This window comes from Perognathus longimembris, chromosome 7, assembly GCF_023159225.1.
Source record: "Perognathus longimembris pacificus isolate PPM17 chromosome 7, ASM2315922v1, whole genome shotgun sequence".
NCBI classification, from domain to species: Eukaryota; Metazoa; Chordata; class Mammalia; order Rodentia; family Heteromyidae; genus Perognathus; species Perognathus longimembris.
Window position 1 is genome coordinate 15,498,114 of NC_063167.1, and position 17,613 is coordinate 15,515,726.

General features: G+C 50.0%; 1 protein-coding gene across 1 annotated transcript in view; it reads left to right on the top strand.

Moving 5' to 3' along the window:
- The first annotated feature begins 14,206 nt into the window (after positions 1–14,206).
- Man1c1 (mannosidase alpha class 1C member 1) overlaps positions 14,207–17,613 on the top strand; it is a 125,217-nt gene continuing 121,810 nt past the window's right edge. Inside the window, exon 1 of the mRNA XM_048350545.1 lies at positions 14,207–14,944. Within this exon, the coding sequence (XP_048206502.1) occupies positions 14,405–14,944 (540 nt within the window). The 5' untranslated portion in view covers positions 14,207–14,404. The remainder of the gene's footprint in view (positions 14,945–17,613) is intronic.

A 17,613-nucleotide genomic window follows, 5' to 3' on the forward strand; every position in this document is an offset into this window, starting at 1 on the left:
TTTTTGAGGAACCTCCAAACTGCCATCCAGAGTGGTTGTACTACTTTACTTTCCCATCAACAGTGCAATAGGGTTTCTTCTCCCCCCACCCCCCCACCTCCCACATTCTCATCAGTTACTTGTTATTGTTCAGATTCACAATGTTGGTCAATCTAAGTGGGTCAATCTAAGTTGGTCAATCAATGTTGTTCTGATTTGTATTTCCTCTATGGCCAGGGATGTTGGGCATTTCCTCAAGTGTATATTCTTATTTCTGGGAAGTCTCTCTTTAGCTCCTTTGCCCATTTATTGACTGGGTTATTGGTTTCAGAAGGGGTTAATTTCTTGAGCTGCTTATATATCCTTGCGTATTTTGGATATTAGGGTCTTGTTGGATGCATAGCTGGTAAAGATCTTCTCCCAGTTGGTGGACTGTGTTTCTAGAGTAATGATGTCCTTTGCTGTGCAGAGATTTTTTTTTTTTTTTTTTTTTTTTGGCCAGTCCTGGGCCTTGGACTCAGGGCCTGAGCACTGTCCCTGGCTTCTTCCCGCTCAAGGCTAGCACTCTGCCACTTGAGCCACAGCGCCGCTTCTGGCCGTTTTCTGTATATGTGGTGCTGGGGAATTGAACCTAGGGCCTCGTGTATCCGAGGCAGGCACTCTTGCCACTAGGCTATATCCCCAGCCCAGATTTTTTTTTTTTTTTAGTTTGATGTAATCCCATTTTTCAAGTCTCTCTCCTATTTGCTGTGTCCCTGAGACTCTCTTCAAAAAGTTCCTGCCTATGCCCTTAAGTTCTAGCGTTTCTCTTACTCCATCCTGTAGTAGTTTCAAATTTTCAGGTCCGATATTGAGGTTTTTGATCCACTTTGAGTTGATGTTGGTGCATGGTGACAGACAGGGATCCAATTTTAGTTTTCTATGTATGGATCTCCTGTTTTCTCAGCACCAGTTATTGAAGAGGCTCTCCTTTTTTCACCATATATTTGGTTCCCTTATAAAATATCAGATGACTAAGTGTATACCTTTATTTAAGGGACTTCTAATCTGTTCCAATGATCTTTGGGCCTGTTTTTATGGTAGTACCAAACTGTTTTTGTTATTGTAGCTCTGTAGCAGAGTTTGAGGTCTGGAATTGTGATACCACCAGCATTTTTTTTGTTTTTTGTGGTTTTTTGTTTTTTGTTTTTTTTGGTCTAAAATAACTTTGGCTATTTGAGGTCTTCTGTTGTTCTATATGAATTTTTGGATTGTTTTCTCAACTAAGTGAAGAACAATATTGGGATTTTGACTTTGAGTCCACTGAATTTGTAGATCAACTTTGGCAGTGGTCACTTTCATAATATTAATTCTACCTATTCATGAACATGCATAGTCTTTCCATTTCCTGATGTCACCTTCGATTTCTTCAGATTTTTCTAGTCTTCACTGTAGAGGTCTTTTGCTTCCTATTCTAGGTTTATTCCTAAGTATTTTATTTTATTTTTTTTGAGGCTATTGCAAATAGGATTGCTTCCCTGATTTTCCCTCTCTGATTGTACATTGTTGGTATACAGAAAGGCTACTGGTTTTTACAGGTTGGTTTTGTATCCTGCTACTTTGCCAATGTTGATTAGTGCTAGGAGCTTAAGGATGGAGTCTCTCAGGTCCTTCAGGTATCATGTTTTCTGAAAATAGGGATAATTTGACTTCTTTCTCTATGTGAATCCCTTTTATGTCTTTCTCTTGTCTTTATTGCTCTGGCTAGGAGTCCCAGAATTATATTGAAAAGGAGTGGAGAGAGTGGATATCCTTGTCTTGTTCCTGATTTTAGAGTAAATAGTTTTAGTTTTTCACTGTTTAATATGATGTTGGCTATTGGTCTGTCATATATTGCCTTTATTATGTTGAGGTATGTTCTTTCTGTTCTTAGCTTTTCTAAAGTTTTTTAAATGAATAGATGTTAGGTTTTGTCAATGGCTTTTTCTGCATCTTTGAGATGATCATGTGATTCTTGTCTTTGGCTCTGTTAATGTGGTACATTATTTCTATTGATTTACATATATTAAACCAGCCTTATATCTCTGTGATAAAACCCACTTGATCATAATATGTGATTTTTTTTTTGCCAGTCCTGGGGCTTGAACTCAGGGCCTGAGCACTGTCCTTGGCTACTTTTTGCTCAAGGCTAGCACTCTACCACTTGCGCCACAGTGCCACTTCTGGCTTTTTCTATATATGTGGTGCTTCATGTATACGAGGCTAGCACTTTACCAGTAGGCCATATTCCCAACCCTACATAATTTTTTTGATTAGATGTTATCCTTTTGGCAAGTATTTAAGGAGCTTTGTGTCTATGTTCACCAGAGAAATTGGTCTATAGCGCTGTCTCTCTCTCTCTCTCTCTCTCTCTCTCTCTCTCTCTCTCTCTCTCTCTCTCTCTCTCGTTGGCTGTGGAGCTTAAACTCAGGGCCTGGGCACTGTCCCTGAGCTGTTTTGCTCAAGGCTAGCACTCTACGACTTTGAGCCACAGCCCCACTGGGTAGTTAATTGGAGAGAAGAGTCTCGTGGACTTTCCTGCCCAGGACTGGCTTTGAACCTCAGTCTTCAGATCTCAGGCCGCTGAGTAGCTAGGATTACAAGCATGAGCCACCTGTGTCCAGCTCAATAGTTCTCTTTTTTCATTGGGTTCCTACCTGGTTTGGGGGATGAACATAATGCTGGCTTCATAAAATGTGTTTGGTAGGAGATTCTTCGGTTTCTATTCTGTGGAAAATTTTGAGGAGTATTGTGTATGTTTTTAAAGGTCTCATAGAATTCAGCTGTGAATCCACAGGGACCTGGACTTTTCCTTGCTGGAAGACTCTTTATTACTTCCTTGATTTCATTGCTTGCTGTGGGTCTGTTTAAGTAGTTTCTATCTTCTTGGTTAAGGTTAAGCAGCTTGGATGTCTCTACAAATTGGTTCTGTCTACTAGATTTTCCATCTTATTTGAGTACAGGTTTTGAAAATAGTTCCTCATAATCTTTTGCATTTCTTGGATTTTGTTGTGATGTTTCCTTTATCATCTATCATTTTTTTCTTCTTTATTTTTTTGCCATAGGGCTTGAATTCAGGGCCTGAGTACTGGCCCTGAGTATTTTTACTCAAGGCTAGCACTTACCCACTTGCGCTACAGCTCCACTTCCAGGTTTTATTTATTTATGTATTTATAGTGCTTAATTGGAGATAAGATTCTCACGGACTTTCCTGCCCAGAGTGGCTTTGAACCACAATCCTCAGATCTCAGCCTCCTGAGTAGGATTACAGGTGTGAGCCACCTGGACCCTGCTTATCATCTCTAACTTAATTGATTTGAGTCTCTTTTCTCCTTTTTTTTGGTCAACTTAACTAGGAGCTTGTCCATTTTATTATTTTTTTTTAAAAAACCCAGCTTTGTGTTTCATTGATTCTATATATAGTTTTTTAGTCTTATTCATTGATTTCTTTACTCTCTCTCTCTCTCTCTCTCTCTCTCTCTCTCTCCATCTAGTAGTTTGGGGTTTGGTTCATTCCTGTTTTTCTAGCAACTTTAGTTGCATTATGCTTCCGTTTCTTCATGTGTGCATCTAGTGCTATGAACTTTCCTCTCAACACTGTTTTTGTTGTATCCCAGAGGTTCTGGGTGGATATGTTTTTATTTTCATTGAATTGTAGGAACTTTCTGATTTCCTCTTTTATTTCTTCAGTGACCCATCTGTTATTCAACTGTGTGTTGTTCAGTCTCCATGTGGTTTCTGTAATACAATTTGCTGTTGAAATCTAGTTTAATTCCATTGTGATCAGATAGGATGCAAGGAGTTACCTCAATCCTTTTGTATTTGCTCAGGCTTGCTGAGTGTCCTAGGATGTGATCTGTTTTGGAGAATGTTCCACGGGCTGTCTAGAAGAGTGTGAATGTGTGGCTGGGTGAAATACTCTGTAGAGATCTATTAAGTCCATTTGGGTTATGGTGTCAATTAATTCAGAGGCTTCTTGGCTGATTTTGGTTGGTTGGGCTGTCCTGTGGAGAGAGTGGGGTGTTAAAGTTTCCAACTATTATTGTGTTGGGATCTATCAGTTTTTGTAAGTCTAATAGTAGGTTTAAAAAATGTATTTAGGTGCTCTACTATTTTGTGCGTATATATTAACCACTGTAATTTCTTCTTTGTAGGTCATTCCCTTTATTAATTTGTAATGGCTTTCTTTGTTTCTTTTTTTTGCCAGTCCTGGGCCTTGGACTCAGGGCCTGAGCACTGTCCCTGGCTTCTTTTTGTTCAAGGCTAGCACTCTGCCACTTGAGCCACAGCGCCACTTCTGGCTGTTTTCTATATATGTGGTGCTGGGGAATTGAACCCAGGGCTTCATGTATACGAGGAAAGCACTCTTGCCACTAGGCCATATTCCCAGCCCCTTTCTTTGTTTCTTTTAATTTTAATGTGAAGTCTATTTTATCAGATAACAATATGGCTACTTCTGCCTTCTTGCAGGATGCATTTGCTTGAAAGGTCTTTTTCCATTCTTTCATTCAGAATTTGTCTTTATCTTTGACTGTGGGATGTGTTTCTTAGAGACAACAAATGGTTGGGTCTTGTTTTTTGATCCAGTCTGATGCTCTATGTTTTTTATTGAGGGGTTGAGCCCATTGATGTTTAGTGTTACTATGGAGAAATATGCCATGTTTCCTGCTATTTTATAGTTTTCCTATCATTTCTTTTAGTTTGCTTCCTTCCTGGTCTTGTTTTACTAAATTAGTCCTCTAGTGATTTTTATTCATTGCTATGTTTCTTTGACTTATTGTTATCTTCAGATAGTATGCTTCTGGAACAAAAAAAAAGTTTGAATGGCTTAAAAGGAGTAAGTTTTGAGAAGACTTCCCCTGATCTTTTGGTCCGGGTGGTCTTCATCCAGGGGCCTCTACTTACCCCAGGGTCTTGGGCTCTGTGTGTCATGTGGACCCTCAGGGTAGACTCTGAGACTCTGCATTGAATCTGGAGCCTCATTGATTAGTGGGCATTCAAAAAGCACACAGACACGGGCTGGGGATATGGCCTAGTGGCGAGAGTGCCTGCCTCATATACATGAGGCCCTGGGTTCGATTCCTCAGCACCACATATACAGAAAATGGCCAGAAGTGGCGCTGTGGCTCAAGCGGCAGAGTGCTAGCCTTGAGCAAAAAGAAGCCAGGGACAGTGCTCAGGCCCTGAGTCCAAGCCCCAGGACTGGCCAAAAAAAAAAAGCACACAGACAAGCTGGGCACCGAGCTTGACCCCCAGCAACGGTGATAACCTCCCCCCCAAAACACACAGACACAGACACACAAACACCGCCCCCCCCGCTGCCCCGCAAAAAAACTTGTTGATCTTAGCAAATGGAACCAGGTGACTAAATTCTGTCAGGATTGCATTTTGAAGATGCTGCTTTATTTCCATCTTTGTGCAGCTTGATGTAAGCTTTATGCAATGTATTTTTATGAGATTCAAAGATATTTATTTTACATGCCCTTTCAAAGGTGCCGGGACCATAAATAATAATAGCTAACATTGACTTGCGCAAGATTCTGGGCTACTTAAGGGGTTCAGACATTCATGTGGCGTAGCTCACTCCATCCTCACAATGACAGAGAGGAAACTATAATCCTGGCCCACAGGACTGAGTAGGAATTTGCTGCCGTCTTGAGCTTGCACAAGTGGCCTCAGCTGAGACTCTCCAGTATGGAAAGCCAGCATCTGGCTCTGCAGCGCCCAGAAAGTTACTTGTACACTCTGGGCCTTCGATTGCCTGTCTGCAATGTCCAACCACAGAGCTGGCCGACTCCCAGACTCCTGGATGGAAGTAGCTTTCCTGAACGGTGCGGATCACACAGGACTTTATTGTTTTTGTTTTTGTTTTTTTTTGGCCAGTCCTGGGCCTCGGACTCAGGGCCTGAGCACTTTCCCTGGCTTCTTCTTGCTCAAGGCTAGCACTCTGCCACTTGAGCCACAGCGCCACTTCTGGCCGTTTTCTGTATATGTGGTGCTGGGGAATCGAACCCAGGGCCTCATGTATACAAGGCAAGCACTCTTGCCACTAGGCCATATCCCCAGCCACCACACAGGACTTTATAAACAGCCATGACTATGGTCACTCAGGCAGGAGACACATCCTGATTAGGGAGCATCCTCACGGGGGCCCTGGACCCAGGATTTGAGGCTAAAGCTGCAGCAGGATTTCCATTTGGAAACCACTAGGAAATGATTCTTTTTGTTGTTGTTTTGAGGCAGGATCTTCTTACTTAGGTTTCCCAGCCTGGCCTCAGACTTGAGATTCTCCTACCTCTGTTTTCTGAGTGCTGGAATTAAAAGCATGCAACCCAATACTTGGCTTGCACTGGTTCTTTTTGTCGTGAGGAACTGTGTTTTTCAAGTACTGAGTATTCACTGTGTGCTAGACGATGTGCTAAGACATTTCCAGAACGTGGCTTCCTCAGTCATAACCACCAACCGATGTGCCAGGCAGCTTGAGACCTCCGTTTCCTAGCAGAGGACCTTGAGGCTTAGAGAGGTGAGTGATTTCCCTAAGGGCTCACTGCAGGGAGTCCAGTGTCAACGCAAAGCTGGCACTGTGCCTCCGCAGGGCCCCTGTTTTGGGCCACCCTGCTTCCTCTGCTCTGATAGACTTTGCTTGGGGAGCAGCAAGAGGAAGTCCAACTTCAGAGCCGGGCGCTGGTAGCTCACACATGTAATCCTAGCTACTCAGGAGGCTGAGATCAGAGGATCATGGTTCAAAGCCAGCCTGGGCAGGAAAGTCCATGAGATCTCCACTTAGCCGTAGCTCCAATGATCGACTGCTAGCATTGAACAAAAGTGCTCTGGGACAACACCCAGGCCCTGAGTTCAAAACCCCCTCTGCCCCTCCCCAGCAAAGTCCAACCACAGTACATTCTTGAGGATGAGGGATGGTTTGCTTCAGGCTTCCTGTGACTCCACCATCCCTGCCAGCTGAGCCCTGCTGAGAAGTGCTTGGGGCCAGTAGTGTTTCTGATATCAGAGGTTTGGAGATTTTGAACTGTATGGGCTGAGCATCCTTAATCTGAAAATCATAAATGTAGACTTTTTGAGTATGATGCCATGCACAATCTGCATTAAACCACTGGAGTGGATGGAGAAATTAAGACTCCCAAATGGTTAGGTAAAACCCACTGGCCAATGTGGGAGAAAGCCAAGATCCAAACCCATGCCTGTCTGACTTCAGAGCCTTGGTCCTAAGCAAGGGCGACTTATCCTTTGTTCCACTGATGTTTGAGGCTGGGTATTTCTCTCCTGTGCAGAAATAGGCATTAATGGCACTCTGGAGCCCTGCCTACTGTGTACCAGTCATTTTCCTCCCCAACCTGTGACAGTGACAGTTGTCTCCTGGTCCTGTCAGATGTTCCCTGGGCTCAGAGCCAATCCCCACTACTGAGTCCTTCTCGAACCATTAGGCCTCTTGATCTGGACCCCAAGACAAAGGCCCAGCTGATGAGCCACTTCTGTGGCAGGGGTAGAAAGCGTTTGAGGGCAACTTCCAGGCTATACTTGAGAGACTCAAGGGCAGCTTTTGGTTCTGTGACCTTTAACTTGGCCCTGAACACAGGGAGGCACTGGCTGGCTCTCGCAGCCTGCTGCTGGAAACCTAGGATGGCAGCAGGGCCTTTCATCTGGGTACTAATTGCTGTGTACTCGGGGTTAGGGGGAGGGGGGAAGGGTAGCTCCCCAGCCACCTGTGTCTCTCCTATAATCTGTCTGGTGGCCTTTAGGGAAGCTGCCGATGTTTATCTCTTGGACAGAGCTTGGCTTTATCTCTAATCTGTGATTCTAAATGGACCTAATGACCATTGGATGTTTGGATTCTGCCACTGCCCAGCTGCAGTCCCTCCCAGGCTGGCTCATCTATCTGACACAGCAAACAGGTTGGCGCCCTGGGAGCTGGGGCTGACGACCCGCTGTGCACCGCAGCCTCCCACAAGCCATTGTGTGGGCTCTTCCATCTTGGCTTTTAACTATGGCTTGGTGTTTTCCACTCCCTGGTCCCAGGGGCCAATACAGGCAATTCTGACATCCCCCCAGTCACCCATATCATTCATTCACTGCACCTTTTAAAGGCAGTTAGAGAAATTCTTTAAAAAAGTTCATCTGAACTGTCATGTCGGCCCCTGCCATAAATCAGTGATGCTTCCCGTCTTTCCCATAACTCTTCCTATTTCTGATACATTAGCTTCTCCTATTATATTATATTTTGGAAGTACTGGGGTTTAAACTCAGGGTCTTGTGCTTGGTAAGCAGGCATTTTACTATTGGAGCCACCCTGCCAGCTTTTTTTTTTTTTTAATGTTGGTTATTTTTATTTATTTATTTTTTTTGGCCAGTCCTGGGCCTTGGACTCAGGGCCTGAGCACTGTCCCTGGCTTCTTCCCGCTCAAGGCTAGCACTCTGCCACTTGAGCCACAGCGCCGCTTCTGGCCGTTTTCCGTATATGTGGTGCTGGGGAATTGAACCTAGGGCCTCGTGTATCCGAGGCAGGCACTCTTGCCACTAGGCTATATCCCCAGCCCCAATGTTGGTTATTTTTTACATAAGATCTTGCTTTATGCCTGAGTTGGCCTAGACTATAATTCTCCTGGTTGTATTTCCCTTTGCTGCTGGGATGACAGGTATGTGTCATTACACCTAGCCATTAGTTGTGATAGAATTTCTTGAAGTTTCATGTCTAGAGTTCCCTGGAAACTCAGTTCCATGATTTCTTTTTGTGTGTGCTGGTAATAGCGCTTAAACTCAAGGCCTGAACACCATCCCTTAGCCTATTTTGCTCAAGGCTGACACTCTACCACTTGAACCACAGATCTCTTTCAGGCTTTTTGGTGGTTTATCGAAGATAAGAATCTCATGAACTTTTCTGCTTGGGCAAGCTTCAAACCATGATCCTTAGATCTCAGCCTCCTGAGTAGCTAGGATTACAGGCATGGGTATCAGCACCCAGTTTTGTTTTTTTTTTTTTTTTTAAGTTTTTTTTTTTTTTTTTGGCCAGTCCTGGGCTTTGGACTCAGGGCCTGAGCACTGTCCCTGGCTTCCTTTTTGCTCAAGGCTAGCACTCTGCCACTTGAGCCACAGCGCCACTTCTGGCCGTTTTCTGTATATGTGGTGCTGGGGAATCGAACCCAGGGCCTCATGTATACGAGGCAAGCTCTCTCGCCACTAGGCCATATCCCCAGCCCAACAGTACCCAGTTTTGATCCCCTGATTTCTGTCTCTTCAGTAGCCAGGATTACAGGATTGAGCTACCATGTCTGGCTAAGCTACTTCCATTCTTAAAAGTGTCATGTTCCTTCCATCCCAAGGCCTTTGCATATGCTCCCCCTTCCGCCTGGGCCTCATCACCATCTCTCTGTGTATAGGCTCTGCTAGTCACCCTTGAGGAAGACTTCCCTCACTACCTCCTACCCGGCCTGATCCTGGGTTCTTACAGCAGCCTTGCTTCACCTTTAATATTTATTTGATGGGTACTGACTTAATTTGATGTCTTCCTCGCTAGAGTGTATTACCGTCTCTGTGCTTTTGCTTCCTGTTTTGGCAAAATGCTAGTAATAATTGTACTTGTCCCGTAGGATAGTTTTAAGAGTCTAATAAGTTAATTTCTATAACCTGCTTCAAAAGAGCCTGCTACCTGCTCAGCAGTTATTCTTTACCAAAACAGTATGGATTCTGAGATTATGTAGATCTAGTTTTGTTTTGTTCTTTTACTCTCTCAAATGAACAAATCACTCCATGTGTGACTCTGAGGAAAATCATAACACATCCTGGAGCCTCAGTTTCCCTATCGGTTCAATTGGGATCTGGAGACAAACACTCCTTGGTTACAGCAGGTGAATCTCTAAGGACAGAGCCCCCTTTCTTCTCAAACTCCACTGGCTCATTTGAACCGATGCTTGGAAACAGAACAGAACAGAAATGGCTGTTCATTTTTGTCTCCATTCCCACTTGAATTTCTGACTACAACTGAGAAGGATGCTGTGATGGTTAATTTTATGCATCCACGCGACTGGGCTAAGGGATGCTCAGAAGGCTGGGGAAGCTCACTTCCGGGTGGGTGTGTCTGTGTGGGCGTGTTCAGAGGAGAATCAGGCTCTGAATTGGTGGTGAGAACAGAGCTGGGTCCTGACCTGTGTGCAAGTGACATTCTCAGGTCATCAGGGCTGGACAGAACTTGCAGGCCCAGAAAAATGCATCAGGGTGCTTACATTGGGACTCCCCGCCCCCCTTGTCCCATTCTTCTGCCTCCGGGGTCAGTGTTTCTGGTTCTCTGGTCTTCAAACTCAGACAAAGGCCACACTGTTGACCCACCCTGCTCCTCAGACCTCCTGGTTTGGACCAGAATTCTGCCTGGCTTGCCTTTCCTGGGTGCCCAGCTTGCAGACACCTGAGTATGGAGCTTCATGTGAGTGGATCCCTCATAATAAATCTTGATTTTCTTTCTTTGCAGAACCTGAACTAACACAGAGACTTAGTATGCCACCTCAAATCTCTCTAGGCCTGGGTATTCTTGTAAATAAAAGTTCAAGCCCTGGTATTGGCACACACAGATGACACCAGTCAGAGAAAAGTGAGGTTTATGTAAAGAGATGAGGGAAAGGAGGAATCTCCAGCATTCTTCTAGATAGCATTCTATCAGTTCTGCCGTAGGATCTGGCTTTTTTTTTTTAATTAAAATTTTATTTTTTTGGTGCCCCGGTCCTGGGGCTTGAACTCAGGGCCTGGGTTCTGTCCCTGAACTTGTTTCATTTAAGGATAGCATTCTCGAGCTAGAAATGTGGCTTAGTGGTAGAGTGCTTGTCTACCATGCACGAAGCCCTGGGTTTGATTCCTCAGCACCACATAAACAGAAAATGGCCAGAAGTGGCGCTGTGGTTCAAGTGGTAGAGTGCTAGCCTTGAGCAAAAAGAAGCCAGGGAGAGTGCTCAGGCCCTGAGTTCATGCCCGAGGCCTGGCAAAAAACAAAAGTTAGCATTCTCCCACTTGAGCTACAGTTCCATTTCTGTTTTTTTTTTGGTAGTTTAGAGGAGATAAGCATCGCACACACTTTCCTTCCCTGGGCTGGCTTTGAACCTCAGATCTCAGCCTCCTGAGTAGCTAGGATTATAGCCATGAACCATTGGTGCTTGGCCCCCTGAGCTTTTTTTTTTTTTTTTTTTTTTCTCAAGGCTAGCACTCTATTACTTGAACCATAGCTCCACTTCTGGCTATTTGCTGGTTAACTGAAGAGCCTCACAGAGTTTTCTATCTGGTCTGGCTTTGAACTGAAATAACCATTTATCAGCCTCCTGAGTAGTTACGGTTACAGGCATGAGCCACCAGCACCTGGCTGGGATGTGAGTTGGAAACACATACCAGTCCTGCAGCACCTCTACTTCCTCCTGGCTCGGGCCAGCCATATCACAGTGAGTACTCAGATCAGGCACCGCCTTCCAAACTCAGCTTTGAGCCTTTTCACCCCTCCTCCAAGGACCAACTGTGGTGGGAAGGACTGATGGCTGATTTTCCCACACTCGATGCAGAATTGAATACTGAATCTCACCTGGTTCTTCAAAGCCAAGCTGCTGTTGCTCAGTGTGGGACCCAGTGAAGAGCTTGGGCATTGGAGAGGTGGGAGATGCCAGGCCTGATCTCTGGGCTCCTGCATCCAACTGGGTTACATGTGTATCTCTGATATTCACAGCTGGCTACCAGGAAATGACTCCTGGTAACCGAACTCGCAGGAGGCAGAAACATTTGTATTAGAATTTTGTATTTAAGCTGGGTGTATTTATGGTGTGGGAAGGATTATTCATCTCCAATGACCAAAATATTTGCACCTGTTACCCACAGAAAAATGTTTACCTTTTACATTGAAAGAAAGTTAAATGCCAGAGATATTTAAATATCAGGAGTGGGCCTGCTATCAGTAGCCTGGCCAGAAGTAGAGGGATGGCTGAGTCCCAAGCGGGGCCCAGCCACAGTGGGCCTCAGGGAAGAAAGATTTATGAGGTGAGAGCCTGCCTGGGCCCCTTCTTCTGTCGGGAAAGGGCTCCCTGCAGTATTTTCTGTCTCCTCAACGCTGCATTTCATTTTAAATTGCAGCTGAAAGCAGATATTTTCCCTCTTGCCTATTACACCTCTTAATTTGTCTCTCCCTCTGCTGATATTTGTCTCTATAAAGTGTTTTGCATGAAAGACCCACACAGCAAAGCATGGCTTTGCTCTGGGTTAGATTTAACAGCAAGGGAAGATACAGGTTAAGTCTGAGAAGAAACGTGAGGGCCCTGGGGTGGGGTCACACACGCCCGGCCATGTGGACATCTGTTGTCTGAGTATGTGTGTGCCCTTGTTAGTCTTCGTACTAATACATACATGTTGGGGTCCACACGTCAGTTGTGTTTGTCTGCAAGTATATATCTACATGCCAGTCTGTATGTCACGACGTGTGGCCAGGGCTCCCCAGCCTGGTCTCCCTCCCTCTCCTTGCTTCCCAGGGCCACACAGTCAGCATCTTTGGCAGCCCCACCCCAGGGGCCCTGGCTCTGTCTGGGGTTGTGGGAAAAGGAAGGCAGAAGCGTGGTTTGCGGGGCGGCGGGGGGGGGGGGGGGCACTGGAAAGGCTGCCTTAGGCGGACCCAACCGCGGCCACATCTCTCTGGCTCGACTCCCGCCACCCCGGACTCTGTGGCTGAGGAAGCCCCCCGTCCCCCCCCCCCCCCCCCGCCTCGGGCAGGTGGGAAGCTCGGAGCATACCCCCCCCCCCCCGTGGCAGATCCCAGGGTGCGGGCTGCCATCTTCCTGACTGACCATCCCCGGCTGGCACCGAGATGACAGGGGTCACCCAGCGACCGGCGGAGCCCTGCAGCCCAAGCCGCCTCTCTAGGCCTTTTCTGGGGGACCCAAACCCAGGGCTGCGCTGGCCGGGGGAGGCGGGGGAGGTGGGGGAGGTCTGGGTCTCTTCCAGTCCGGCGGAGCGGGGCTGAAGCCAATGGGCGACCGTGGCCCAACGGGGATCCCTCCGAGGCAGCCAATGACCTCGCTCCGCTCTCCACCCCGCCCTCGCCAACCCCGCGCAGCTGGACCATTGGTGCGGGTGGGATGGGGGAGTCGCGGCGCCGGCCCTGGCGGGGCAGGGGCGTGGCTTGGGGGTCGGGCTGTTCCCCTCCTCCCCTCCCCTCCCCGAGCTCCCCGCTCCTCCCCTCCCCTCCCCGCGCAGCCTCCGCACCCGCGGCCCCGGGACGCACGGCCGTTGGCCTGGCTGCGGCGGCGCCGCGGCGGCCGCGGGCGGAGGGGCCGGACCGCGGGGCTCGCGAGTGGGCGTGGCCGGAGGGCGTGGCCCGGAGGGAGGCGGGGCCGCGGCGCTGTCGCAGTGAAAGCCGGAGCGGGCGGCGGCGGCGGCGGCGGCGGCGGCGGCGGAGGCGTCCGGGCGGGAGTGCGCGCGTGTGGGGCGCGGGCTCGGCAGCGGCAACGGCAGCGGCTTTGGAGGCGGCGGCGGCCCGTCTGGAGCGCCGCTGCGGGGCCGCCAGCTGCGGCGGGGGAGGCGCAGCCGGGGCCGCGCTCCCGGCGGAGCCGGCAGGGCCCGGAACAGGTGATCCCAGCGGGAGCCCCGAGCCCGACCGAGTTGGCGGGGCGGGAGCCCGCGCGCCTGGGCGCAGCTGCAGCCGCCCAGCCGGGGCTGGTCTTGATCCGGGCTCGGGCATCCCTCGGTCGGAGCGGGCAGAGGAAGCCCTTGGCCCCCGCGGGCTCGGAAGTGCCTGCTCCCGCGCCCCAGCCTCTCCCTGCGCCCCGGCGTCCGCTCCGATCCGGAGCAAAGTTGTGGACGTGTCCCGGGAGCCGAGCCCGGGCGCTGTGGCGACCCGGCCGGCCGTACGCGCGCTCCGGGCGGCGCTGCCCCGCCACCCCGCCGCCGCGACCGCGACCCCCGCCGCCGGTCCTCTTCGCAAACTGCTTCTGGGGCTGAAACTTTGGGCGCCGGCGAGCGCGGGACGGAGGCCGCGGGGCTGAGGACGCCGCCCGGCCGGGGCCTGTGGGCGCCCCTCGGCGCCGCGGACGGCATGTGACGGCCGCAGCGCGGGAAGGCGCGGGCCCCGGGGACCCGGCCGCTGCGGGGAGGGACCGCGCGGCGGCCCGAGGGAAGGCTGCGGGGCGGCCGGCTGCCTGCCGCGGGCCCGGGCTCGGAGCCCGCTCGCCCGGCTCGCCCGGGCCCCGCCGAGGTCGCCGCGCCCCCACCCCAGCGCGGGAGCGCTGGCTCCAAACTCCCAGAACTTCCGGGCGGAGAAAAGTCGGGGCTGGCAGTCCCCGCCCGGGGACCCCCCCCCCCACTCCGGGCGGCGCTCCCTGCGCACACGTGCCCGGACCCCAGGAGGGGCTGACGGTCCCCGCACGCGTGGCAGTCCACGATGCTCATGAGGAAAGTGCCAGCCTTCGTCCCGGCCTCGCCGTGGGGGCTGCGGCTGCCGCAGAAGTTCCTTTTCCTTCTTTTCCTCTCGGGGCTCGTCACCCTGTGCTTCGGGGCCCTCTTCCTGCTGCCCCACTCCTCTCGCCTCAAGCGCCTCTTCCTGGCCTCCCGGACCCAGCAGCCTGGCCTGGAGGTGGTGGCCGAAGTTGCCGGCCACCATCCGGCCCATGAGCCTGAACCTCCACCCAACCCGGCCCCCGCGATGCCGGCCCCAGGCCAGGGCGATCCGGGCAGCCTAGGCAGTGCCCGACGCAGGAAGGGATGGCCGCGGCGCACCCGCCCCACCGGACCCCGGGAGGAGGCCACGGCCGCCCTGGGGAACGGCATCGCGGTCCCTAGGCCTGGCGAGGAGAGTGTCCCGTTCAGCTTTGACTTCAATGCTTTCCGGAGTCGCCTCCGCCACCCGGTCCTGGGAACCCGGGCCAATGACCGTAAGGAGCCCCAGAGCCGAGTGCGAGCCCAGCAAGAGAAAATCAAGGAGGTAAGCACCCCGTCCCCCCAAAGGAGAGACCTGTACTACCACCGTGCATTGCCTTGATCCCAGTTCCCCCTGGCCTCTGGGCCGCTCTAGGCCCTGAGACACACCACACCTCCTTCCCTCTCCCCAAACTTTCTACCTTCTCTCCCCCTGTACGTTTTCCACCACGGGCTGCCCCTTCTCCCACCGGCCCCCAACCTTCAGACCTGTTTTCTGTGGAATCCTCAGCCCAGTGGGCTCCGCGCAGTCCTCTGGTGGAGCTGCTAGTGAGAGCAGAATTCAGGTTCCCTAATGGGCACCTTCTGCCCAGGGTACATTTGTAGAATTCTTTCTTCCTCTGTGTCTTTAAGTCTTGACTTTCTCCAAACCACTGTAGGACCTTGGAAACCCAGACTTTGAGAGGTATTCGGTGTCCTGCAAATAATTTGCAATCTACAAACCAGAGATGTTGTGCATCCCTGCTAACTGTTTCTATTGAGCTTTGGAACAATTGTACATAATTGCTTGTGATGCAGAATGGGAATGATCAATAAGGCGGTGGTAATGTTACAGAAGCACCAGGGTTATTGGCTTAATGAAGCAAGTCTTGGAGTGCTTCCTTGTAGCGATTGTACCAGAGAGGGATTTAGAAGAATCCCGCTGAGTCTCAATCTCAGGTTAACAAACCAAAACCAAACAAGCCTTGCTGTGGCTTAAGACAGTTGCAAGTCACTCTTTGGTGCCTACACATTCTACTCATCTGAATGGCCTGTGGGAGTGTGTGCCCCAGCCATGCAGAGGGGCTGCAGTGACACCCCCGGGCCACGAGGGGGCTGTGGGCCAGCCATGGGCCAGGGTCTCCTCCTCAGCAAGGAGAGGATGCTCTCCCCTCCGGGAGGACCAGAAGGAAAGAGCTGCTTTAATCTTGATGGTTTGGCTTGCTCAAGGGGTCAGCATATCTGCCCTGATTTTGATTTCTAGGGTGAACAGGCGGTAAGGGTTAGGACCTGCCCTGCCAAGGCCCATTCAGAGCCAGCTGAAAGCTGGAACTGGCCAGTCTTCTGAGTGCACACCTCATTCCCATTTCTCTCTGCTCTGACCCAGCTGTGCTGTGCCGAGCCTTGTTTGATAAGCCTCGTTAACAAGCAGTCATGGAACATTTTGTAAAGTCAAGATAGGAGGGGCTGGGGATATGGCCTAGTGGCAAGAGAGCTTGCCTCGTATACATGAGGCCCTGGGTTCGATTCCCCAGCACCACATATACAGAAAACGGCCAGAAGTGGCGCTGTGGCTCAAGTGACAGAGCAAAAAGAAGCCAGGGACAGTGCTCAGGCCCTGAGTCCAAGGCCCAGGACTGGCCAAAAAGAAAGAAAGAAAAAAAAAGATAGGAAACCCCACAGAAGTTGAGTCCTTGTGTGTGTCTTGCATGTGCACATGTGAGAGCACGTGGTTCCCTAATTCTTAGTGAAATCTCAAAGGTAACTGAAAGCTAGAATTAGTAGTAGTTAAGCAAGAGGTATCATTTCTCCCTTTTATATCGAGGGGCCCTTCTTTATAGTCAGCTGGACCACCTGCAGCTTCTACCTTGAGGATGCCCAAGGAAGACCGTAACTCCCACCGAGATTACATATAAGTTGTGTGCGTACTGCTTTTCATGGGAAGTCAGAGCTGCCATCGGATTTGCTAATGGGTCCCCTGAGGGACTAAAGATGAATTACCTTCCTCCACTGAAAAGGTGCCTGTGGCCCATGTCTGAAAGCCTAAGGTGTGGTGCTATGGCTCAAGTGGTAGGGCACCAGCCTTGAGCTGAAGAGCTCAGGGACTGTACCCAGGCCCTGAGTTCAAGCCCCACAACCAATACACACACACAAAGAAAGTCTGATAGTGTGGCTAGTGGAAACTTGGTTCTCCTGTGTAGAGCCAGCCTCCAGGCTGGCAGAGGCTGAGGGCCATGACTTGCTGTGGTGGTGGTGGTTGTGGGCGGTGTGAGGACCTGGTTCTGCAGGTGGGTGTAAGGTAATCGATGGAAGGGAGGAGGAGGAGGAGGAGGAGGGCTGTGTTGGTTGCTGCTATCTGGATTCATCAGCGTGGCATCTCCTTGCAGTATGCCTGGAAGTAGCTGGAGGCATGCTTGCATTTACCTGCTTTAGGCGTTCATCAGCCCTCTTCTTCCCTATTTCCTTTTTAATTTTCTTCTTATTATGAAGGTGGTATTATAAAGGAAGGGTTACAGTTACATAACTCTCCTCTCCTTTTGACTATGTAAGCTCCTAAGAGTGGAGGGGCTAGTGTTTATTTACTTGGTTTGTGGTACTGAGGCTTTAGGTCAGGGCCTGGCCCCTTAGCTTTTTTGCTCAAGGCAGGCACTCTACTACTTGAGCAATAGCTCCACTTCGGGCTATTTGATGGTTAATTGGAGATAAGAGTCTCATGGACTTTTCTGCCTGAGTTGGCATGAACTGTAATCCTCAGACCTCAGTCTCCTGAGAAGTAGGGTTATAGGTATGAACCACCAGTTCTTGGCTGAGGGATTGGTTTATATACACTGACTAGGTTTTTAACCCTATTCTCTCTCTCTCTCTCTCTCTCTCTCTCTCTCTCTCTCTCTCTCTCTTTCTCTCTTTCTCTCTCTCTCTCTCTCTCTGCCAGTCCTGGGGCTTGAACTCAGGGCCTGAGCCCTGTCCCCGGCTTCT